General features: G+C 41.1%; 1 protein-coding gene across 2 annotated transcripts; it reads right to left on the reverse strand.

Annotated features, from left to right (window-relative positions):
* Positions 1 to 1,366: 1,366 nt before the first annotated feature.
* SLC39A2 (solute carrier family 39 member 2) lies at positions 1,367 to 25,462 on the reverse strand. Of its 2 annotated transcripts, none has more exons than XM_070729332.1 (4): positions 24,700 to 25,462; positions 14,740 to 14,870; positions 12,488 to 12,544; positions 1,367 to 2,750 (listed from the first exon to the last, which is right to left on the reverse strand). In XM_070729332.1, exons 1-4 carry the CDS (start codon positions 24,812 to 24,814, stop codon positions 2,154 to 2,156), a joined length of 900 nt encoding a protein of 299 aa, XP_070585433.1. In that variant the 5' UTR covers positions 24,815 to 25,462; the 3' UTR covers positions 1,367 to 2,153. The 2 variants fall into 2 exon arrangements, with proteins under 2 accessions (XP_070585433.1, XP_070585434.1); XM_070729333.1 differs by lacking the exon at positions 24,700 to 25,462 and adding an exon at positions 22,183 to 22,490.

Below are 25,462 nucleotides of genomic sequence, written 5' to 3' on the forward strand. Positions count from 1 at the left end.
GGTGGCTATATAAACTTGTAAATGGTAAAGGATTAGATTCAGTGATTGTCAGATTGATAGTTTTCTGTGCTGAATGTGAAGGAGCATTGCTAACAGATTGTAACTTCTCAGTGATTTTATATCAAACAATTGTCACTCACTGAACTATAGTGGTTGTAGATATAGACGTGAATAACAAGGTCTACATGTCTACATGGTTTGATAGTACATGGCCTGCTAAAAAAGAGTGTGTAGAGAAGTGCAGATCCATATGAAAACTAGGATTTATTGTACAGAAGAGCTATTATTTCTTCCAAGTTTTAGGAAGACTGAATGTTCTTTAATAGCATAGCATAGCATTAAGACTTATGTGCTGCTTCACAATGCTTTACATCCCTTTTTAAGCAGTTTGACAGAGAATAAGCATATTGCCCCCAACAATCTGGGTCCTCATTTTACCGACCTTGGAAGGCTGGATGTTTGAGTCAACCTTGAGCCTACTGAAATTTGACCTGCCAAACTGCAGGAACCCGGTGATCAACAGAAGTAGCTTGCAGTATTGCACTCTAACCCCTGCACCACTGAGGCTCTAATCCTTATTAATAACATATATTAATGATAATAATAACAATGCCAACTAACAATAGAATTTATACTCTGGTGTTTAAAGTTGTCAATTGCATTGGTTCTTTTCTTGGTAGGATAGTATCATAGATAGATATACAGTGGTACCTCATCATACAAACTTAATTGGTTCCAGGAGGAGGTTCGTAAGGTGAAAAGTTCGTAAGATGAAACAATGTTTCCCATAGGAATCAATGTAAAAGCAAATAATGCGTGCAAATCCTTCAGGAAAATCCCAAACTTTAGAAGGGAGGCCAACAGAGGGCAGGGAGGAGCAGCTAAAGGGGGCGGGTGGAAGAAGCAAGGCTAGGCTAAAGGGTGAGTGGAAAGGAAGAAAGGCAAGGGGGGTGCCCCTCCCTTTTCTTTCTTAAAAAGACACCCTTTCAGTTCCTTTGCAAGCACCTTGTTCTCTGCAAAAATTTTCCTCCCCCAAGCTGCCCCTCCCTCCTCCCTTTTCTTTCTTAAAAAGACACCCTTTCAGTTCCTTTGCAAGCAGGTTGTTCTCTGCAAAATGTTTCCTACTCCAAGCAGCCCCTCCCTTTTCTTTCTTCAAAAAAGGGAAAAAAAGGAAACCCCTTCATCTCAGCAGCAGCTGCTTGGGTTCGTAAGGTGAAAATAGTTTGGAAGAAGAGGCAAAAAAATCTTAAACACCGGGTTCGTATCTTGAAAAGTTTGTTAGAAGAGGCGTTCGTAAGATGAGGTACCACTGTATAACTAAAGTATATAGTAAGAAGTTTTGCTTGAAAAAGGAACATCAACATGATTATGTCCTTATATTTAATTACAAAATGAATGCTTGTTTTGTTACCAGAATATATTTTTGCGTTATTTTTCAAAGTATATTGAATTAACATTTCCATTCTCTCTCCTTTTCTCAGTTCAGGTATAATGGACTATCTTCTTTATTTGACTTCCTAAAAAAAGAATGGTCTATTCAACTCATTTACATCCCATCCCCACCCCTTAAAGATTCTTCCCAGTCAAGTCATGGACTTAACAAAGATAAGATCTTTCCAGAGATGTTTTGAGGAATCAATGTTTTGCAAAATCATGATAGTAATAGTTACACTTCTTTTGTGCATCCATCCAGCAGCATGACACATGTAGATAAAGGTAGGCTTGTATTGAGACAACACAACACTATTTTCATCATTGACCTTCACTGCATAAGGCTCTGCTTCTTCTATTGTGCTTTTGTCATTAACTTTTTGTTTTAATCTACGGTCTTCAGTTTTATGGAAGACAAATGTTTGAGAAGACTGAATTACAGCCTTACAGTAGCTCAAGTAGTGAAATTGAATCCATTTGATGTCTTCATCTGTCACAGTCAACTATGTTTACCTAGATTGCTTAGTTTGAAGTTCCTTAGAGGACTGTTAGAGGCTTCTCTTCCTGTTACATTTTTTCCGTGGCACTCAAGGCAAATATAACAGCATGAACGCAACATGAATAGACACAATACAAAGTGTCAGAAAAGACAAACAGGAAGAAGTCCATGTATCGACAATGGCTGGTGGAAGGCAGCTTTCTCAGGTTCCTTAGCATGAGTTTCATGCCCAAATGGCAATGACAGCCATGATGGAGAAGCCTAGGCTGATAAAAAGGAACTTAGTGAGAGGGCTTTCATGCGAACCCAGCTCGTAAGGAAGAATTTCCAGGAACGTGATGTAGAGGAAAGTTCCTGCGGACACCCCTTCAAGGACAGCTTGAGCCAGACCGCTCCCATCCCCATTGGAAAGAGACACACCAATGCCTACACTGATACCAATTGGAGACATCAGAGTAAAGACCACCAGGTAGAGTATCCTCCACTGGAGCTTTGTGCTACTTTGTACCAGTTTCAAAGACAAGCTGAAGCTCATGATGGCTTTGTGGATGAGCACGGCCAGGCAAAGTTGGATGGTGTCTGTAGTCTCCTTTTGCACACCAATAGCAAGTCCTTCAAAGACCGAATGGAAGGACAGAGACAGGAAAAGTATAAATGCCCGGAAGGAACTGTGAGAAGGTGGGAGTTCTTTGTGATCCTCATGATTTTCGTGGCTGCCATGTGAGTGAACAGCTTGGGGGCAACAGTGGAGCACCACGCTTTCGATAAAAAACACCAGGAAGAAGCCCAATGAAATTATGAGCTCTCCATATGGGTACATCTGTCAAGGGAGAAAGGGGAGAGAGTGGGGAGAGAAAGAGAATGAATATGAAACACAATCATTATGCATTAAAATTACTCATCATTGTATAATGCCATGATGGCAAACCTATGGTACAAGTGTGACGAAGCATTGCACTATGTCAGTCCCAGAATACATGTGTGTACTAGCCAGCTGATTTTTGGCCTAGGGGAAAGCTGTTTTGCCCTCTGGAGGCTTAAGCAAAGCTTCCCCGAAGTCACAGAGTGCAAAAAACCCAACAGGCAAACTGGAAATTCAGAAAGGGACTTCTGGTTTGCCTGTTATGCTGTCTTTTGTACTCCAGGACTTCAGGAAGCTTCCCTGAAGCCTCCAAAGTGCAAAAAACCACCTCAATGAGGAAACCAGAATTCCATTTTCCGAACTTCCAGTTTGCCTGTTATGCTGTTTTTTGCACTCTGGGGCTTCAGGAAGCATCCCTGAAGTTCTGGAGTCCAAAAAAACCCCCAGCCCAATGGGCAAACCAAAATTCCATTTCTCCCGTTTGGCCATTTTTTCACCATCCCAGGATTCAATGAGACCTGTGCCCATGTGTGGGGATCGAGGGAATTGTGCACATCCACAGGGGCAGCACAGGGCTGTGTGCATGCATGGGAGGAGGGAATGGGTATGGGCACATGTGAGCATGCTAGTGCATATATACACACACACTCTTTTGGCACATGAACCAAAAAAGGTTTACCATCACTAGTTCAGATTAAATCTCCCCTTTCCTTCATTAATTTTCTTACAACGTTCTGTGGGGTTAAGCTGAGGAAGAAAAATCCATTCAAGAAGCTTGCCTGGCTAAGAGTGACCCTGAATTATTAAACATACAAACAAACTCATATCTAGCCAAAATAATCATAGAATTGGAAAGGATCTTAGAGGTCTTCTAATCAATCAGTCTGTTCAAGGCTGGAGTCTTATACTATACAAGTGCAATGGTTGTCCAGTCTATTGTTTGAAAGCCTTCAGTGATGGAGAACCCAGAATTTCAGGAAGCAAGCTATTCTATTAATTAATTGCTCTCACTATCAGAAAATGTCTCCTTACTTTTAGGCTGTAGCTCTCTTTGACATGGTCCCCACCCCTGTCCATTGTGCTGGCCCCTGGTGGCCTATAGAATAACTCTAACTTAACAGAACCTAACAAATAAATTGGAAGAAACCTTGGAGGTCTTCAAGTTCAACCTTCTGCTCAAGCAGGAAACCCTGTCCAGTCTCTTGCTAAATATCTTCAGTGATGGAGCACCCACATCCAATTAATAAATAAAATAAACAAATAAACTTCTGGAGGAAAGCCGTTCTACTGGTTAATTGTTCTCCCTGTTAGGAGTCAATCTCTTCTTCTATTCGAGAGCCCTTCAAGTACTGGAAGGCTACCATGTCCCCCTCTTAAAAACATAGGTATTTCTGAGTTCTTTAGCGCTTTAATAAAAAATAAGGATATTGTAAAAAAAAGAAAGAAATCTAGCGGGGAGTTGAAGCAGTTTGATTGAATATTGAAGGTCCTATGTTCCTCTGTTCCAAGGCTAGCTGCTGAATTAGGACCTGTATTGCACACTACACTCAGTTGTGAAGATAACAGCAGATTCCATCAATGCTGAATAGAGGCATCCATGATTATCTCTGACCAACAGTGATGCACACTGGCACACTGGCTTAGAAGATCAAGTGGACAAAATGTCAGTCACTACTACAACCAATTTGGATTTTAGGCTGGTTGGATCCATCTAAAGAAACCCATGAATGTCCATTGTTGAATGGAGTTTAGAATCTGGATTTTGTTGGCCCCATAACTATGTTCCATTCAAGACTAGGATACTTATTTATTTATTTTCTTATTTATTCATGACCAACTATAGTTTTATCCCTACACTGGAAAAAACAGGACAATTACCTCCATTGCTACTTTTAAAAAATCATACATTAGCCTGCATGACAAAACAGTTGTTAAAGTGTACAAAGGTTTTCAAATATTTCAAGATTATTAGGCAAATGTTACATTTTTTCAGGGTTCCCCCTCCCTCGATTCCTCTAATCCATCAGTCTGTTCAAGGCTTGAGTCTTATACTATCCAGGTGCAATGGTTGTCCAGTCTATTTTTTGAAAGCTTCCATTGATGGAGCATCCACAATTGCAGGAAACAAGCTATTCTATTGATTAATTGTTCTCACTTTTGCTAAGAAATGAAGGCAAAACTAAATTTTTTTTACATGTAGCAGTTGTCTTAGCTAACGGCAAAGGTTTCCCTTGCATATATGTGCTAGTCATTCCCAACTCCAAGGGGCAGTGCTCATCTTTGTTTCAAAGACGAAGAGCCAGCGCTGTCCAAAGATGTCGCCATACTCATGTGTCCGACATAAGTAAATGCCAAAGGCACACGGAACGCTATTACCTTCCCATTAAAGTTAGTCCCTATAATTCTTACTGCTAGGTTGTCAGCAGCTGGGACAAGTAATGGGAGCCACCCTATTATGCAGCACTATGGATTTGAACCACTGAATTGTCAATGGACAAACTCAATGGACAAACTCAGTGTCTTAGCCACTGAGCCACTGTCTCCCTTTGTCTCTTTGTCTCAGCTACTAACTTTTAATTTCAACTAAACTTATTTATTTAAGAGATTCCTAAGGTCCCTAGTGCGTAAGGGCACTAATGTACCTAGCATCCCTGTCACAGTTTTTTTCATTATGTTCATTCAAATTTGTAAATTTTTGTTTGACAAATAAATAATATACAGTGATACCTTGTCTTACAAACTTAATTGGTTCCGGGACGAGGTTCTTAAGGTGAAAGGTTTGTAAGATGAAACAATGTTTCCCATAGGAATCAATGGAAAAGTGATTAATGCGTGCAAGTCCAAAATTCACCCCTTTTGCCAGCCAAACGCCCGCTTTTGCACTGCTGGGATTACCCTGAGGCTCCCCTCCATGGGAAACCCCACCTCCGGACTTCTGTGTTTTTGCGATGCAGCAGGGGAATCCCACCATCGCAAAAACGAGCGCTTCGCTGGAAATGGAAGTCCAGAGGTGGGGTTTCCCAGTGAAGGTAGCATCAGTGAAATCGCAGCATTGCAAAAACACTGAAGTCCTCAAAACCCCATCTCCGGACCTCTGTGTTTTTGCGATGCTGTGATTTCACTGAGGCTCCCCTCGCTGGAAAACCCCACCTCCAGACTTCCGTTGCCAGCGAAATGCCCGTTTTTGCACTGCTGGGATCCCCTGCAGGGATTCCCCTGCAGCATCACAAAACATGGAAGTCCAGAGGTGGGGTTTCCCATGGAGGGGAGCCTCAGGGGAATTCCAGCAGTGCAAAAACGGGTGCTTCTCTGGCAATGGAGGTCTGGAGGCGGGGCATCCCAGCGGCGGTAGTGGGTTTGTAAGGTGAAAATAGCTTGTAAGAAGAGGCAAAAAAATCTTAAACCCCGGGTTTGTATCTCGAAAAGTTTGTATGACGAGGCATTTGTAAGACGAGGCATCACTGTATTTTTAAGTGCTTTGGAGAATTGATGTATGGCAATACCAGGGTTTGGACCAGCAGGGGGCAGTGAAGGATTACTCAAAAGAAACTCTTCCTTTATGGACAGTAGTTTCATTTTTCCTTTTGAAAAAAAATATTTTTCAATTTTTTTCCAGTAATTTTTAATAATTTCTTAGGCTCTTATATTATTAACATTTCTACTAAGAACAGAGGAAAGATTTCTTACCTAGGTAGAGAAAGGCACTTAAAAAAATATATCAACATTTCTAAGAATGGAAACTTGTGTGAGGCTGATTTCTCAACATCATATTTTGCGTGTGTGTGCAGCAAATTTTAATTTTGCTTTTTTACTCCCTGTGGAACAAGAATTGAAAGCCTATGGAGATTCTCAATCATCCAGGTCATGGTTGTCCCAAAAAGTGCTTTTTCAAGAAGCAACTGGACTTTCTGGAAGTCCAGTTGCCTCTTGAAAAAACACCTTTTGGGACAACAAGAATGGGAAAAAAAACCTAACACTCATTTGTTATCTCAATAGTCCTATGAGCTTGGTGAGGTTTGAGGAGTGGCCCAGTTTCCTAGATCTCAAATCTGATCTCATTGAACTTGGACTGACATGGATCAATATGCTCTTGGAGGTGTAACCTATTGCTCTGAAACCAGAAACCAAGTTCTGAAGAAAAAGCCTGAATTAGAGCAAGGACAACTGTGATTTTTTTTTAAATACAGCCATAGAATAATGGCATTTATAAAAGACATAAAGTCATTTTGCTCTCAGGGAAAAAAATAGAACCCATCTGGAAATAAAGAAAGATCAGTTTCTGCCCAATTTTGGCCCATTTTTCCTTCCATAGTAGCTTTCTTTTTTAAAAAAAATTGGCTGATTTCTGTCCACTGAAATGGAATTCCTTTCCCTTCTTGGTTTCCCTCTTTCCCTCTTGTCATCTGTCAGAAGAAGCAAGAGAAGAGGAAGGAGCGTGGTTGCTTCTGTGGTTAGAATGCTGGGTTAATAATTACCAAGCCCCTGTTGAGGACCAGGGTTAGTTAGTTATTTAGTTATTTAGTTATTTAGTTATTTAGTTATTTAGTTATTTAGTTTGGTTATTTGGTTATTTGGTTATTTGGTTATTTGGTTATTTGGTTATTTGGTTATTTATTTATTTATTTATTTATTTATTTATTTATTTATTTATTTATTTATTTATTTATTTATTTATTTATTTATTTATTTATTTATTTATTTATTTATTTATTTATTTATTTATTTATTTATTTATTTATTTATTTATTTATTTATTTATTTATTTATTTATTTATTAGATTTGTATGCCACCCCTCTCCGCAGACTCGGGGCGGCTCACAATAAAGTGAAAACAATTTACAACAAATCTAAATTACTATTTAAACATATTTAAAAGACCCCATTTTCTAAACACACATACATACAAACATACCATTCATAAATTGTATATGCCCGGGGGAGATGTCTCAGTTCCCCCATGCCTGACGACAAAGGTGGGTCTTAAGGAGCTTACGAAAGGCAAGGAGGGTAGGGGCAGTTCTAATCTCCGGGGGGAGTTGGTTCCAGAGGGTCGGGGCCGCCACGGAGAAGGCTCTTCCCCTGGGGCCCGCCAACCGACATTGTTTAGTTGACGGGACTCGGAGAAGGCCCACTCTGTGGGACCTAATCAGTCGCTGGGATTCGTGCTGTGTGGCAGGGTGAATCTCCGTTATTCGCTACAGCTCCTGCCTATCTAGCAGTTCCAAAGGGAGTAATTGCAAGTAGCAATAGCATTTAGACTTATATACCATTTCTTATTGCTTTTACAGCCCTCTCTAAGTGATTTTACAAATTTAGCATGTTGACCCCAACAATTTGGGAGCTTGTTTACCCAACTCAGAAGGATGGAAGGCTGAGTCAATTTTAAGACGGTTCAGCCCCCAATCAGGCATCCCCCAGGGAAGAGGGGCGGCATACAAGTCTAATAAATAATAATAGTAATAATAATAATAATTATTATTATTATTATGTCACCAGCTAATTCTTTCAACCTGGAAGTGCCTTAGGTGCTGCTGACATGAATGACATGATACTCTAGAAAAAGTGCAGAAGAGAGCAACCAGAATGATAAAGGGACTAAAAACTAAAATATGCTAGGAAAGGTTGCAGGAACTGAGCATGGATAGTCTAGCAAAGGGGAGGTCCAGGGGGGACATGATAGCAATCTACAAATAATTGAGAGGCTGCCACAGGGAGGAGGGGATCACATTATTTTCCAAAGCATCAGAGAGCCAGACAAAGGGCAACGGAAGCTGTCCAAGGAGAGATTCAACCTGGAAATAAGAAGGAACTTTCTAACTGTGAGAGCGATCAACCAGTGGAACGGCTTGCCCGCAGAGGTGGTAAATGCTCTAACACTAGTGACCTTCAAGAAAAGACTGGACTGCTATTGGACTAGTGTGATGTAGGGTCTCCTGCAGCAGCAGAGGATTGGACTAGATGGCCTGCAAGGCCCCTTCCAACTCAAATAATAAATAAATAAACAAGTGATCAAGTTAGCAAGAAAAGTAGGACCTATAGCCAATGATGAAGAATGTTGGGAACTATAGTGGAAGGCCACAAGTTACCTTCTCATGATCTATGGACAGGGTATTATTGAGTTTAAAAAAATCTCTCCATTTGTGAAAGATTACACATTTGTTGGTTCCTAAATCACTTATCCCACCCACCCCAAATACCATGTGAACACAACGTACATGTTTGTTTATTTTTTACTACTCAAGCCCAACCCAGCCCCTACTGACAAAGTTCTTACTAAGTGGTGACTTCTGGAGATTGAAGTCCAATGACGCAGTGGAATCTGGAGCGGAAGTGAATCTGGGAGGAGTGAAAAGACTGACTAGCTTTGAACTGGCTTGGAAAGCTTGGAATTGTTAAGGGGAAGGAGGTGGTGGAAAGCAAATCCTCCCTAAAGCTTGCAGTGCTTATCTGGTGGTTTTTGTCATGAGTGCATCAGTCAATAGGTGAGCAGCAATAGACATGTTTTTTGATCAAATGTTCAGTGTTTAGAATTAGAGATGATATTTACTTACTTTCTCTATTGGCTCTCATATGAGAGCTTGCTTTGCTCGCATGCTCCACCTCCATTCATGTGCACAGCTTGCAAGAGTGCATGCAGCTTCAAAATGTGCCTTAATAGGAAGGCATAGTGCCTGGGCAGGTGGGTAGGGCCACCTGCAGGTCACTCCTATCAGTAGCTGAATACCACCTCTGGTTAGAATGCAGTATTGCAGGTTAACTCTGCCCAGGACCTGGAGTTCAATCCTGACTGGCTCAAGGTTGACTCAGAGTTCTATCCTTCTTAGGTTTCTTTTTCCAAATCATCCCTGTAGCCATGACTGTCGTTTTAAAGGCAACTTCTACTTCCACTGCTTTGGATTTGACTCTTGAACATGTATTTTGGAGTGTACTTCTTGAAAGCAGTGTCTTGAAAGCAGCCACGTTCTTTTTATAATTACTGCATGATGCTGATAAACTATCACTAATGAGGATCTGGTGAATGAAGCCTGCATATGTCCATTTCAAGTGGGAGATAAAGTTTTCTTGTCCACTAAATAAATCCAATTGACAATGCCCAGCAAAAAGCTAGGGCCAATAAGCTATTTCCAATAATTAAAATTATCAATCCAGTCACTGTGCAGCTTGCATTGCCTAGAATATTGGGGGAAATCACCTGGTATTTCATTGCAACTTGTTAAAACCAGTGATTGGGTCAAATCACAATTGATTGATTGATTGATTGATAAATAAATATAAGACCATAAACCCAACCACTACCTCCCCCTGTAGTAATACAAGGAGAGACACTCATGGAGGAGAAGAAAATTTTAGACTCCAGAATGTTTAGGGGTCAATTACAATATCTAATCCATTGGAAGGGGTACTCTTTGTTCAAAGCTGCTTGGGTGAAATGAATGTAAAAGCTGATAAACTAGTTAAACAATTCCACAATAAATACCCAGGCAAACCAAAGAGTTCCCCTGCGAGGGGTTAAGGATGCTGTGTTAATCCCCTATGTAATTTCGTTCTTGTATGTAGGACATGGTCTTTTCCTAAGGGGAGGCCCATTGTCAGGCCGAAGCTATTTTGCTTGGGGTAAACTGGGTTTACTCAGAACTGGGACAAAGGAGCCACAACTGAGCTATTTGGAAGAAACACACATGGAAATTTAAATTTAAAATCATTTAGTGACTCTAAAGAACATAGATCTTTTCTATTTTGCATAGAATTTTGGATGCTTCTATGACATTATGTTTGAATTACAGAAACCCAAAGACTGCTATCAAGCTTTAAATGGAAGATAAAGAAATGGAAATTTTAAAAAATCCAATGAAACACTCTCTACCACCACCAATAACTCCATAAACCCAAAAGGAAACAATGGGAAGTCATTCTTCTTTATCTTCAAAATGTATATTCCTATTCAGAACAAGGAAAAGTTCTAGACCTCAGTTTTCATCCTGTTCCCCTGACTCCTCAACTAACGGAAGATAATTGAGATTTAGAAACAGATATCTGTCATCCTTCACAATTTAGAATCTCCCCCCCCTCTCCTTCCTATTTATCATCTGTCTGTCTGTCATCTATTAAAATGTATTCTTTGCTGTGGGAATTTGGGAGGGGTAATTGCATGAGAAATGTCTACATATAGCCATAACAAATTCCTTCTAGATTGCCAAGATCATCCTTTGTTTTTGCACTCCTGCACCAACACGGAAGGAGATGGGAGGTTTTGCCAAGTTGTCAGATGGACTTGGAGATATGGGGACAACTTAAACTTTCAACTGGGTGGAGAAACCTCTGGGACTTCAAATTCAGGTTTCTCCCAGATGTGCCAACATGGCTCTGCTAATAAATTGAGGAGTACTTTGCCATGACTCTGATTTAGTTTTTGGTGCTATTTAGAACCCTGACATAGCTTTAAGACAAGCTGTAACAACTCATTTAAAGGCGTTTAATCTAATATAAAAATCAAAGGTACCTATTGCTATCTTTGGAAGCTCTAAAACCAAGTGGAAGCTAGAGCTTGTGAGATTAAGTAATAGAAAATATTGCAAAATGGGAAACCAATACAACATTTAATCTTGGGCGATCCACACCTATTTTGTTACAAATTTCAACATTCAGGTCAACTATTGGAGTTAGTGGTTTGACTTTAAGTAGAATGATATAAAATATGATTCACAGAGGTAACAATCAATGAATTTATTTCTCTCTAGACTGGTGTTTCTCAGACTTGGAAACTTTAATATGTGTGGATTTCAGCTCCCAGAATCCAATCAGCTTTTCTGGTTAGGGAATTCTGGGAGTTGAAGTCCATACATCTTAAAGAGGACAAGATTACCCAACTATGTAGCAGCATTTAGCAGAACTTAACTGATCTCCAATAACTAAGCCAGAACAGGCCTGGTTAGTTGTAGGGAAAAAAATAATTCTAGGAATTCAAGACTAAATTTGGAAATTTAAAAAAATCCAATGAAACACTCTCTACCACCACCAATAACTTCATAAGCCCAAAAGAAAACAGTGGGAAGTCATTCTGCATTTTTGTCAAGAGAGTTACACAGCTTTCTATACACCTGTAGTCACCAGGAATCTCATTTGACTCAAACAACATATTACCTCCCTCTACTGACGTTATGGTCTTCAAGTCTTGATTTTGATGAGGCATCTGTGGAATTCAAGAACACTGGAACTTCACAGATTCCTCGCCATGATCAAAGTTTGAAGACCTTGATGTCAGCAAAGGGTCAGAATACAATCAAACGTGAGTTCAGATTCCAACTTCAAACATCCCTGGAAGCATGCCCAATGGCCAGGGACAATGGAAATTGAAACCCAACAAGATTAAAGGTTTCTATAATAACGTCATGACTTTCTAAAGTTTAGTACTACTTATAATGCTGGAGAGATGGAGCTATGGGAGGGGAGGGAGAAGGTAGAAAGTAAAGAAACTCTTTAAAGCACATTAATGATATGGAAATTTGGCAAATGTATCCAGTTTGATAATGGTATTGTGTTTTGTTATTTACATATGTTTTATCTTAAGGTGGAGAAAAAAAATTATACCCTGAAAAATTAAAGTAGTAAAGTAGTCCCAATCAGTAGTAAACTCATCTGATTAATAAATGCCAAGGTGAAGGAAAATCAAAGTTCTCAAACAATGGGATACTTACCTCTGAACCATTATCAATGTCCATATAGGTGCTATTTTCTTTATGTCTGGCACTCTCCTAGAAACAACACAACATCAGTTTTAAACACAAGACCTGCATTCAATCAAAGCTACTACAGAAATGAAAGGGAGATATCAATGTGAAGGTGATACATCTCCATGTATCCATTTGGCTTTCGAAATGATTTAACTTTTTGCAACTTCGCTGTTCATACTGACTTTTAAGAATCAGTTGCAAAAAGCATCTTCCTTTTAGACAGAAACACTTTGTCAGATGCAGGTGAGAAGATACTTATCAGTGGTGGTTTGCTATCAGTTTGCACCAGTTCGGGCAAACTGGTAGCAGTGGCAGCTGGAGACTCCACTCACTCATCTAGACTTCATCAAAAACACTCTGCAAATGTGTACACTCCTGTTCCCAAATTGGTAGCAAAGGTAAGTGAAAATGTTTAAAATTAATGCTTGATCTGAAAAGGTGCAGTGCTATTTTATCTTCTTTTAAATTACAGAGAGTAATATTTACTTCCAGAAACCCCACATCAATTTTAACAGCTCTGTACAAGTATAGTCTGAAATGTAACAGTGTCCTGTTTAGTATTAAGATAAAGTAGTTGAGTTAAATCTTGACTTAGGCATATTTGGAGTGGGTCTATTTAAATAATTGAGAGCAGTTAGTGTGATTATATATAAGAAAACTTTCTGGCATTAATATGCTGCCATAATGTACATTTCTCCAATTATTTGCCATTTTTAAGGTCAGTCACACATGCACAGAAATACACAGCAAACAGTGTGTATCATTTGTGCTGTTTAGCAAATTGCTGGGAGGCAGAGGCCTTTTTTCTGCGCTTTCCTCCTCCAAAACTAAGGTGCGTCTTAAAATCTGGTGCATCTATACTCTGAAAAATATGGTTTATAAAAAGGTAAAGGTTCCTCCACATGTGTGAGCTAGTCATTTCTGGCACTAGGGGGCAGTGCTCCTCTCTGTTTATAAGCCAAAGAGCCAGCGCTGTCTGAAGATATCTCCATGGTCATGTGGCTAGAACGACTAAATACCACGGGTAGGACTGTTACCTTCACCAAAGATGGTCCCTATTTTTCCATTTGCATTTTTACGTACTTTTGAACTGCTAGATTGGCAGAAACTGGGACAAGTAACAGGAGTTCACCCTGTTACGCAGCACTACGGATTTAAACTGCAGAATTTCTGACATTCTGATTGACAAGCTCAGCATCTTAGCCCTGAGTCACCAGATCCCATTTAAACTATATGGGAACTTATAAATTGAAAAGTGTTCAGAAACTTCAGATCGTGCAGAACGCGGCCGTGAGAGCCATCGTGGGGCTTCCCGGATTCACCCACGTTTCTACAACACTCTGTGGCCTGCATTGGCTGTCGATCAGTTTCCGGTCACAATTCAAAGTGTTGGTTATGACCTTTAAAGCCCTACATGGCATTGGACCAGAGTACCTTCGGAACTGGCTGCTACCGCACGAATCCCAGCGACCGATAAGGTCCCACAGAGTTGGCCTTCTCCGGGTCCCGTTGACTAAACAATGTTGTTTGGTGGGCCCCAGGGGAAGAGCCTTCTCTGTGGCGGCCCTGGCCCTCTGGAATCAACTCACCCCGGAGATTAGAACTGCCCCCACCCTCCTTGTCTTTCATAAACTACTCAAAACCCATCTATACCGCCAGGCATGGGGGAGTTGAGACACCTTTTCCCCCAGGCTTTTTATATTTTATGTTTGGTATGTATGTGTTGTTTGGTTTTTAAATATGATAGGGTTTTATATGCTTCTTTTTTAATATTAGATTTGTTTCACTATAATATTATTTCTATTATTGTTGTGAGCTGCCCTGAGTCTTTGGAGAGGGCCGGCATACAAATCTAATATATTATTATTATTATTATTATTATTATTATTATTATTATTATTATTATTATTATTGGCTAGTGAAAAGGCTCAGTTCTTTGGGCCAGTCACCTTCAGATCAATCTACATCATAAGATTCTTATTATGAGCCAATAGTAAGGCCAATAGCCATTGATTCGCAGAAGGGATCAATGAAACAGCAACAACATTGGTAACTGGTAAATTAGAAGCTCTCAAGAGCATCAGAATTTTTTCCCTGTCCTACATACTTTTTTTTCTAATAAGAAATGATGAATTGTAGAACTTTGGCATCTGAAATCATCATCTTGTTTCCAGGATGGCAAAAATGAAAATCAAGGGACTCGTAACAGCACTCACCATGTGCTGTCGTTTTCTTATTTCTGTTTCAATGTCTCTCAGTGCATCAGCCACCATGTGCATAATACAGGCACCGAGGAAGACACCAGCAGAGAAACAGCCAATGAAACTGAGGATGCGCCGATGTTTCCCTGAAAATAAATGGAAGACAGAAAGGTTTTTTAATGATCAGTTGCCCAGGCAAGTCTTCATTTTGATAGTGATCTACTTGCAAGCATCAAACATCTCCCCTGCCCTAATTTCCAGCACCAAGGACAGTGGGGCGAACCAATGCTTTGTACTCAACCCAATGCATAGGCAATCCATAATTTAGAAAAACAATAAGCAATGGGATTGTTAAGTGAGTTATCACATCACTATTCCCATTTCTACAAGCTTCTTTTGCCAGGGCGATTAAGTGAATCACACCCTTGTTAAGATAATCTGGTTTCCTCCTCTGACTTTGCTTCTTGGAAGCCAGTTGGGAAGCTCTCAAAAGGTGATCAGATGACTTTGAGATGCTGCAACATTGTAAGTACATGCTGGCTGCTAAGTGCTTAAATCACAATCATATGCCCATGGGAATTCTGCATTGGCTATAAGTGCGAGGACCAATATTTTTTTCTCCCCAGTGCTGTTACAACCTTCAGCAGTCACTTGGTGAATGATCGAAGGCTAGGACCATCTGTATTGGTGAGAATGTTATCAGAAGTGGAAAATATTTACATTTGTGATTGTACTACATGAAAATTCAAAGGATTGTGTAAAATTTTTATTGAAAGAGGACATAAATAACTGGAACCTGGATAATCTCCATTATTGGCATTCAGACCAGCAAATGAAAACTTGCTAACTAAGTACTTGCTTTGCATTAATGGTTGCTGGACAACTTATAACAACTTGCCCAAGTTCGCCTGGTGCACCAGTTGCGGCCCTATTTGGGCAGGGAGTCATTGCTCACAGTCGCTCATGCCCTCATCACCTCGAGGTTCGATTAATGCAATGCTCTCTACATGGGGCTACCTTTGAAAAGTGTTCGGAAACTTGAGATCGCGCAGAATGCGGCCGCGAGAGCCATTGTGGGGCTTCCCAGATTCGCCCACGTTTCTACAACACTCCATCGCCTGCACTGGCTGCCGATCAGTTTCCGGTCACAATTCAAAGTGTTGGTTATGACCTTTAAAGCCCTACATGGCATTGGACCAGAGTACCTCTGGAACCGCCTGCTACCGCATGAATCCCAGCGACCGATAAGGTCCCGCAGAGTTGGCCTTCTCCGGGTCCTGTCGACTAAACAATGTTGTTTGGCGGGCCCCAGGGGAAGAGCCTTTTCTGTAGCGGCCCCGGCCCTTTGGAATCAACTCCCCCCGGAGATTAGAACTGCCCCCACCCTCCTTGTCTTTTGTAAATTACTCAAGACTCACCTGTATTGCCAGGCATGGGGGAACTGAGACACCTCCCCCAGGCTTTTATATTTTATGTTTGGTATGTATGTGTTGTTTGGTTTTAAATGATGGAGTTTTATATGTTTTTTCTCTTTTAATATTAGATTTGTCCCACTGTAATATTGTTTTTATTATTGTTGTGAGCCGCCCCGAGTCTTTGGAGAGGGCCGGCATACAAATCTAATAAATTATATTATTATTATTATTATTATTATTATTATTATTATTATTATTATTATTATTATTTACAACACAGAAAATGAGATCACTATGCTGGATTTCGTATTTCATCACCAGTCGGGTGCTTCCCAAGCACCTAGGACTGCGTGATGTACAGTGATCCCTCGAGTATCACGAGGGTTACGTTCCAAGACCCCTCGCGATACTCAATTTTTCGCAATATAGTGGTGCAGAAGTAAAAACACCATCTGCGCATGCGCGCCTTTTTCCATGGCCGCGCATGTGCAGATGGTGTTTTTACTTCTGCACCTGGGAAGACCCAGGGAAGGTTCCTTCCCCCACCCAGCAGCTGATCTGCTCGGCAGCGCCGCAGCAGCGAGGAGCCGAAGATCGGGGTTTCCCCGCCGCCCATGCAAAGGGGAAACCCCGATCTTCGGCTCCTCGCTGCTGCCGCGCCCGCCGCTTGTCCGCCCACCGCTTGTCCGCCCGCCGCTTGTCCGCCGCTTGTCCGCCAGCCGCTTGTCCGCCAGCCGCTTGTCCACCCGCCGCTTGTCCGCCGCTTGTCCGCCCGCTGCTTGTCCGCCACCTGCCTGCCCGCCCACCCACTGCTTGTCCGCCCGCCGCTTGTCCGCCGCCTGTCCGCCCGCCGCTTGTCCGCCGCCTCGCTTGTCCGCCCGCCGCTTCTCCGCTGCCTGCCTGCCTGCAGCAGCAGTGAGCAGACGAAGATCGGGGTTTCCCCGCCGCCCACGCAAAGGGGAAAGCCCGATTCGGCTCCTCGCTGCTGCCGCCGAGCAAGAGGGGGAGAGATAGAGAAAGAAGGAAAGAAAGAGATGAGAGAGGGAGGAAGAGAGTGTGAGAGAGGAAGATGCAAGATAGAGAAAGAGAGAGAGAAAGAAAGATGAGAAAGGAAGGAAGAGAGTGTCATCATCAGGTGGAAAAATCGCGATATAGCGTTTCGCGAAGAACGAGATCGCGAAAATCGAGGGATCACTGTAGCGGCGAATTATGTTTGCCGATCCCAGTAAAGCGGCCTTTTGCAATTGACAGATGGGGATGATGATGATGATGATGATTATTATTATAACTATGGTGGTACAGAAGTTAGAATGCAGTACAGCAAGCTACCTCTGCCGACTGCCAGCAGTTCGATCCTGATTGGTTCAAGGTTGACTAAGCCTTCCATTCTTCCAAGGTTGGTAAAATGAGAACCCAGATTGTTGGTGGCACTATGCTGATTCTGTAAACTGCTTAGAAAAGGCTGTAAAGTACGGTGAAGCGGTATATAAGTTTAAGTGCTATTGCTATAACTCATGAAAAAAAGTTCAGAAAAATCTTTTAATAACATTCTGGTTTTATAGATGTTGGGAAATATCCCTTAGGGAGCAAAAGAACAAAGACAAATAAAGATTTATTTTAGCTGTAGGTTGATAGTTTCAAACTTTGCTATATAGGCTTTATTATGCAAAATATGCATATGAGACATAATACACATAGTAAGCTCAGCATCTGTTGGAAGTGGGAAAGAGCAGAAGGAAGGCACAAGCTGTCAGGACGTCACATGCATATCCCAAAGAAGTGAAGCTTATGGCGTGACACCGTGTCATCATTCTGATAAAGTAGTAAGATACTGTGGAAGCCACTGCATTATTTTTTTTTATTGGGGAGTGTTTGTGTGTGTTTATGGGTCTTCAATTGTGAATTGTCTGGGCCTTACTGATCTTTCTTACAAGATTTCCTGTTAATTTCAAGAAAGCACATTTTTGTATTAGGCCTGCAATCTATTAAACCCTGTAGAATAATTAGTCTTGAAGGATGGGATGGGAATGGAAGTGAAGGAAAGCCTTGAATGTAATTAAACTATTGACTAAAGGAGAACATATCCAGGATTAAGCTGAAAAGGCACTGCTCGAAATAAACCAGACATTCCCACTGCAATCAAAGGGCTATAAATATATTAAGCATGAAATTATATCTAATCACAATGAGCCGGGGTGGCGCAGTAGGTAGAGTGCTGTACTGCAGGCCACTGAAGCTGACAAGTAGATCTGAAGGTCATCGGTTCAAATCTCATAACCGGCTCAAGGTTGACTTAGCCTTCCATCTTTCCGAGGTGAGTAAAATGAGGACACGGATTGTGGGGGCAATAGCCTAGCTCTGTTAAAAAAGTGCTATTGCTAACATGTTGTAAGCCGCCCTGAGTCTAAGGAGAAGGGCGGCATAAAAATTGAATAAATAAATAAATAAAATAAATAAATAAATGGCAGCGGATCAACATGTTTCCTTTGAAGTGGTTTTTTTTTCCTGATCAAACATGTAAGATAGTAATTTGTAATCAGATGTTAGTCTATGAAAACAATAGAGAATCACAGTAATATCTGGCCAGTTGCTTCCCTCTGCAAGATTGAGGTGCGCAAGATCCCTTCCATTAAACAATGCCAAATCTCGGGACCTTAGAAGCACATCTCCTTTGTCAAATGATCTTCCCTCTGGAATGTGGTTTCCTTGGAGATCCAACTTGCCCCACCCTTCTAATGTATCAAAGAATCTTGAAGATCTAATTCCTTGCCTAAACTAGAAAGCGTGTAACACCCTAAGTTTACTTGGTGCTATGCATCTTTGCTTCTTTTATTATAGCATTTTTGTGTCCCTCCCTCATCATCCCTACAGAAATTAAGACTGCCCCCCAACTCTGACACCCTGCCTGAAGCCGTAGTTTTACCAGCAGGCCTGGGGAATCCAGAGTGGGATGGAACCGATTAAGTGGCTGATTTGAGTGTGTATGGTTTCTGAGAAAGGGGGTAGGGTTATTATTTTTTTATTTTTAAATTATTTTTATTTCTTCTATACATTTTTCTAAACAAATGTACCATCTTTTTCTAACTATAAGGCACACTTCCCCGCTCGCCAAAGTGGGTGGATATATTTATGCGTCTTATAGAGCAAATATTGTGGGAGGGGATGGGTTTGGTACTACCCGTCACCACAGCCACCATTCACCACTGCAGCATTCACTGCCGATCAGCTGATTGGTGGTTGGATAAGCCGATCAGCTGTTCTAAGCAGCAGAGACCACCGTGGCAGGTTGCTGTCAATCATCACCGCTGGTTCACTGGCACTGCCACCAATTGCAACCATCAAAATGGCAGCAGTGATGGTGAATGGTGGCGATTGGCGATGATAGGTGGCTTACAGAAAATTTAGCCAATCCCTGCCATCTAGAACAGTTGATTAGTGGTATTTTGGGAGGCTGAACCAAACAACAATTATGGGTCATAATTTTTTTTTTAAGTGTCTTGTTTTCTAACTGCCATCAAATAACCAGTTGAGAACTACCTTTATCGAATAAGCCTTTCCCCTAAACAATCTTATTATTATATGCATCAAGATAAAACAAAATTTCCTCTAGCAGTTACTTCTGTATAGATTTGCTTCTTTCAATGTATCTGAGACCACACTCCAATGGTTGCCTGCTTTTGGAGCAGTTGTTTATGGATGACATCCAATTCTGCAGACTTACCTGTACAAGGTGAGGCTGCCTGGTGACAAGATAAGCAGCACCGTCCACACTAAGGGATAATTGTAGGGAGACTTGAGGCATTCTGCCTATCCTGTTTCATCAACCTTGAATAAAGTCGTAGGAAGATTTCACCAAGGTGTTAACACATTTCATCTCATTGTTTTACGTGATATGAGAGCAAGGATACTCAACCATTTTTATTTTTTCCAGTAATTTGTGCAAGACCATTCAAGGCTGAGAACCTTTCCTCCTAACTTTAATTCTGGAAGGTGAATTATTTTCCCTCCCATTATTTGTTCTTCTAGAACTAAAAGTTTTGCTGTGAACTTCCCATAAAGATTCCTTCATTTCAGGTCACATGCATGCACGTATAACCAGATTTTTATCAAGAGGACAAAGGTAACAAAAACAGAATGTTTCCTCATTCTTGCTTACTTTTTTTAAATACTGAAAAGAAATAAAAGTTTAGTGGCTTCCTAGCTTGGAAAGTTGCTGGCTATAAATATGTGGACAAAGTTAGCATGAAGAAATAAATAGGCTTATTACCCCAACTTCAAAACCCAATGAAAAAGAAATGTTCCAAGCTATTTATTTCTAATCTAATTGATAGTCTACTCATATTTTACAGGTAGTCTTTGACTTACAACCATTCCTTTTATATGACCATTTTGCACATTCACAACAGTTGCAGCATCCGCATAATCATGTGATCAGGACACTTGACCACTGATAGGCATTTATGACAATTACGGTATCCCGGAGTCATATGACCACCTTTTGCAAACTTCTGACAAGTAAAGTCAACGGGGAATCCAGATTCACTTAAAAACTGTGCTACTAACTTATCAACTATGGTGATTCATTTAACAATTGTGGCAAGTAAGATTGTAAAATGAAGCAAAACTTTCTTAGCAACAGAAACGTTGGGCTCAATTATGTCGTAAGTTAAGGATTGCCCTGGCTTTTGATCAGCAAATTTGGACTTCTATAAGGTTAAGCAAGGTTACACCTTGTATAATGTTTGAGGGTTGATTCTGATTGCATTTACATTCAATTGTTCTGCATCCAAGTTTTTACGCTTGGGGTTGTGCAAACCTGAAACTTCCAGTTACATATTAATCTATCTATGCCTTGTTCCACTTCAATCCCCTTGTTTTGCTGTTTGTTACTGTGTCAAACCTTTAGCTGATGAAGAACTTGTTTCTGATATAGAAACATATTTGGCTGCTGTTGTTTTTTTTAAAAAAACAATGTAGTAGTAAAGCTATGTTGCTCATTCCAAAGAGTAGGAAAGAATAAGACAAAGAAATGGGAAGGACCAGGAGAAAGAGAAGAAAAATGGTTTAATGTACATTTCAATAGGATTAAAACTGCTGACAATTTTTATGTATCATTTTTATTAAATGTTATTAAGGTATAAACCTTACAATTTTTGAAACAGAAAATTAAGGAAAGTAGTAAGGGAAAAATGCAAATAAAAATGTGGGGAAAAATTATCTCACGTTTATTTTGGGTAGTACCTACATATAATAAGGAAAGAGGGAGCAGGGGAATTGGAGGGAGAGATTATATTTATATTTAGCTTCTGATTTCTTTAAAAGCAGTTATATTTACATCTCTCTCTCTCTCTCCCACTCCTCCCCTTTGTCTTTTTAGTCAGCAAATCTATACATTACAAGTTTATCCCCCCACTTTCAAGTCTCATTTTTTCCATATAGTAACTTCACAGCAGTTCTCATATAAAAATAATCTTCCAGAACTCTTTTCTGTCTACCTATTAGTCCCAACAAGAAAAGGTCCAGTTTCAAATTAATTTCAGCCTTTAAAATTCTTTGTATCACCTGAATGCATTTAAACTCAAAGTTCTTTGAGGTTTGTTTTTTTTGCAAGTCCAACAGATAGGACACAATGACCCTTCACTTATTCAACATGTTTAACATGGATTTGAAGTACTTTTATGCATTCTGGATAATTTTTCTGGAATCATGGTAATGGCATGATTCATAAGCCCTTCCTTCACTTGCCTCCCATTTGAAGTTTCAATTTTTTTTTTACGTTTTAAAAATTACATGTTTATAATTGGTAAATGTGTAAAATTTGTAGTTTGTAGAGTTTCAAATTCTGTCTTGTGCTTTTTGATTTCCAAATACAGTGGTACCTCTACCTAAAAACGCCTCTACTTAAGAACTTTTCTAAATAAGAACCGGGGTGTTCAAGATTTTTTTGCCTCTTCTCAAGAACCATTTTCTACTTAAGAACCCAAGCCTGGAAAAATTTCCCAGGAAATTTGAGAGCAGCACGAAAGTCCGGCCAATTTCCTACCATTCCCTTTAATCCCGGCCATCTCAGGCTTTTCTGGGCTGCCAGAGGAGCCTTTCGGTAGTGCTTAAGAGGCTTTGGCAGTCCAGAGCGAACGGAGCATTTTCCTTTCTCTGGACGGAGAGGGAATAAACCACTTCGTTGTGGTGACTCCCTCGCGTTGCCTCCCATACACCCGGCGTGAGGTTGCCTCCCGGAGCATCTGGGCATGGAAAGGCAAAAGGGGGTGCTTTGCCCCAGCCGGATCAACTCGGCTTCAGCCAAACCGAGGAGTCACCACAGTGAAGGCCCCGGCTACAAAGCGAGCAAGCGAGAGGGGAGCCCTTTAGCATGGGAAGAAAGAGGAAGCAGGTAACAGTAGAAGTAGCCTTTCAATCAAACGAGTGGGAGGTTCCACTGTCTCTGGTGCATTGTATGGAAGGCAGCCTCATGCCGGGTGTATGGGAGGTCCGTGCTCCTTCTCACTGCCTAAGAGTCCCTCTTTTTTAAAAGCCTTAAAGTTCTGAATTATTTTGATTCCCCTCACCTCACCTTCTTCCTTCAGTAGCGACTGACCTCCTCCTCTTCCTCCTCCTCCTCCCACCCAAATTCCGATCTTTTATTTCTTTCCTAATGGTTTTGCATGCTTTATTTGCTTTTACATTGATTCCTATGGAAACAATTGCTTCTGCTTACAAACTTTTCTACTTAAGAACCTGGTCACGGAACGAATTAAGCTCTTAAGTGCTAATAAGGTACCACTGTACCTTATTATAGGTTTCAAATATTTCTCTTAACTGCACATATGACATACCTTGAAAACTGAATGGGGGGGGGGACAATGACATGGGATATCCTAAGGAGAAGGGCCTTTTCTGTGGTGGCTCCCTCTTTTTTGGAAGATCATTCCTGTGGAAATTTCGCACTTTGACATGCTTTTTTGCAAGGCTCAGAAGACCTGGTTTTGCAAATGAGTCTGGAGAACTCAGAAAGGGATGGAACACCTCAAGTGGCTTGTTTGTTGATCATTGTTACCAAGACAGGTGGGTGATTATGGCTTATGTATTGGCTCTTTTATTTTTGTAATCCACCCAGTTACTGAGTGAGTGGATAGCCATACCAATATAAACAAACAAGCACACAAACAAATAGGTAGTCATCTGAACTTTTAATTTCATTTCATATTCTCCATCCTCTTGTTCAATAGGTTAACTGTTGATTCTTCTTGTGCTTCTTGTATCGAGACCCATAGACATGTTTGAACACAATCTGGGTTTATATCTACCCTATATATCTCCAATATAGCACTTATGATATAATGGACTTGTGGACTTCCCACTCCCAGAATTTCCAAGTCAATATATCATGGCTGAGGAATTCTGGGAGTTAAAATGGTGTAGGTTAAGAAACACTGAATTAACTTATTAAAATTAATTATATTTAATATGCCTTGTTTGAAGCATTCAATAACTTATCTTCACATAAAGATAATGAGGGTTAAATTAAAGGCTTCGGAAAAGCTTAAGTCATTGAACTTAGGTTTTGCTCCTCTGCCTGAAAGGTAACAACCTATAATCCTATGATTTATAAAGCGCCCTACATGCCAATGTTGTCATTAAAATCTCAGAGGCAAAATAAGGATACTGAGTCACCACGAACTCAGCCCTACCACAAATTAGGGTCTGTCTAAATCAGGTGTGTCGAACTCGATTTCATTGAAGGCTGCATCAGGGTTGTGCTTGACCTTGGGAGATGGGGTGGGTGTGACCGGGATGGGTGTGGCCAGCTTGACAGCACTCGTGTCAGGGTCATCTGTGGTAGCATAAACGCTCTGCCAGTAAAAATAGGCTCCCAAGGTCCATTTTCGACTAGGATGGCCTCTTGCAACCATCTACCAGTGAAAAAGGAGCTTGGGTGTGTGCGTATGTGTGGCGGCGGCTTGTGAGCTCTGTTTTCGGTTAGGACAGTCTCCTACAACCAGCGGTGGGCTACTAGCTGGAATGCTAAATTGTGCTTGCCGCCACGGCTCGTGTTTGCAGGGCCAGTGCGATTTTGCTTCTGCACCTGTGAAGGTAGCAGAATTGTGCATGGAGCCACAGGTGCGCCTGTGTTTTGGTGGGGAGTTTTTTGCTTCCGTTCATGCCGAAACATGGGCACATCTGCGGCTCTGTGCGCAATTTTGCTACCTCCACAGGTGCATAAGCAAAATTGCGCTGGCCCTACAAGCAGTTACGAGCCGCCATGGCAAGCGCAATTTAGCGTTCTGGCTACCCTCTGCCAGTGAAAATGGAGCACACGCCGTCCCTTACTCAATTTTGGCAGAAGCACCAAGGGCCGGTCCTTTGCTGTTTCCAGAGCAGCCCTGTGGGCCAGATCAAAGCACCCATGGGCCAGATCCAGCCCACGGACCTTAAGTTTGACATCCCCGGTCTAAATGAATGGATTCAAAACAAATATGAGACAATTTTTAAAAGATGCCATTTTCTACTATGTTAGTTCCGACCTAATTTGAAATCAATTTGACACCTCCATATATCTCACCTCTGGCCATGTTGATGTGGAACCACTTGATCTGGGCCGGGATGAGGCCGCAAACGAGAGTGATAAGCAGTACCCCTGCCAGGCAGCCAATTTTCACAGCCAACAACTGATCCATCTTTGCAACCGGAAGGAAAAGGGCAAAAGTTGAAGAATAAGATAAGGACCAACTCCTGGTGCTTTTGGTTCTTCTCAGGCCAATCTGCTCCTAAAGCTTCTCAGACCAATTAGTCTCGAACAAAGAAATCCAATGGGCCCTTCTCACTCTGCAGACCTTCTTCCTTTAGTAAACCAAAGATCAAGGAAAGACATCCAGTGTTCTGCATTCATGGAAGCCCACCTCCTCTCACGGCAAACTCGAAAGCTCCAAAGTGTATTGTTTCTCTTTACCTTCAGTCTCTTTTTTAGCTCCACTTCACAATGACTTCCATTCTAATTCTTCCTGTTCTCCCACTGCCCTGGTTTTCTTGAAGCCTTGCTGTTTCTATTCCATCTTTCCTCCTTTCTTGTGTCTCCTCATTGCTTCCCCTCTGCTTGCTTCTATTCCATCTTCCTTCAGTTCTTAACTTCTCTGGATGTTGGTGAATAATCACCCTGATACTCTACAAGGGAACCTCCCACCAATTTGGGTGTCCCAGCCCATTCCAATTGCTCTATTACACTTTAAAACACCACGCTTCACTTATAGGAAACAGCCTGTCAGGGAAACTTTCATCATAAACTTCAAGGTCACTGGGCCACAGTAGCAGTAGATAAGGGCTCCACC

This window comes from Erythrolamprus reginae, chromosome Z, assembly GCF_031021105.1.
Source record: "Erythrolamprus reginae isolate rEryReg1 chromosome Z, rEryReg1.hap1, whole genome shotgun sequence".
NCBI classification, from domain to species: Eukaryota; Metazoa; Chordata; class Lepidosauria; order Squamata; family Dipsadidae; genus Erythrolamprus; species Erythrolamprus reginae.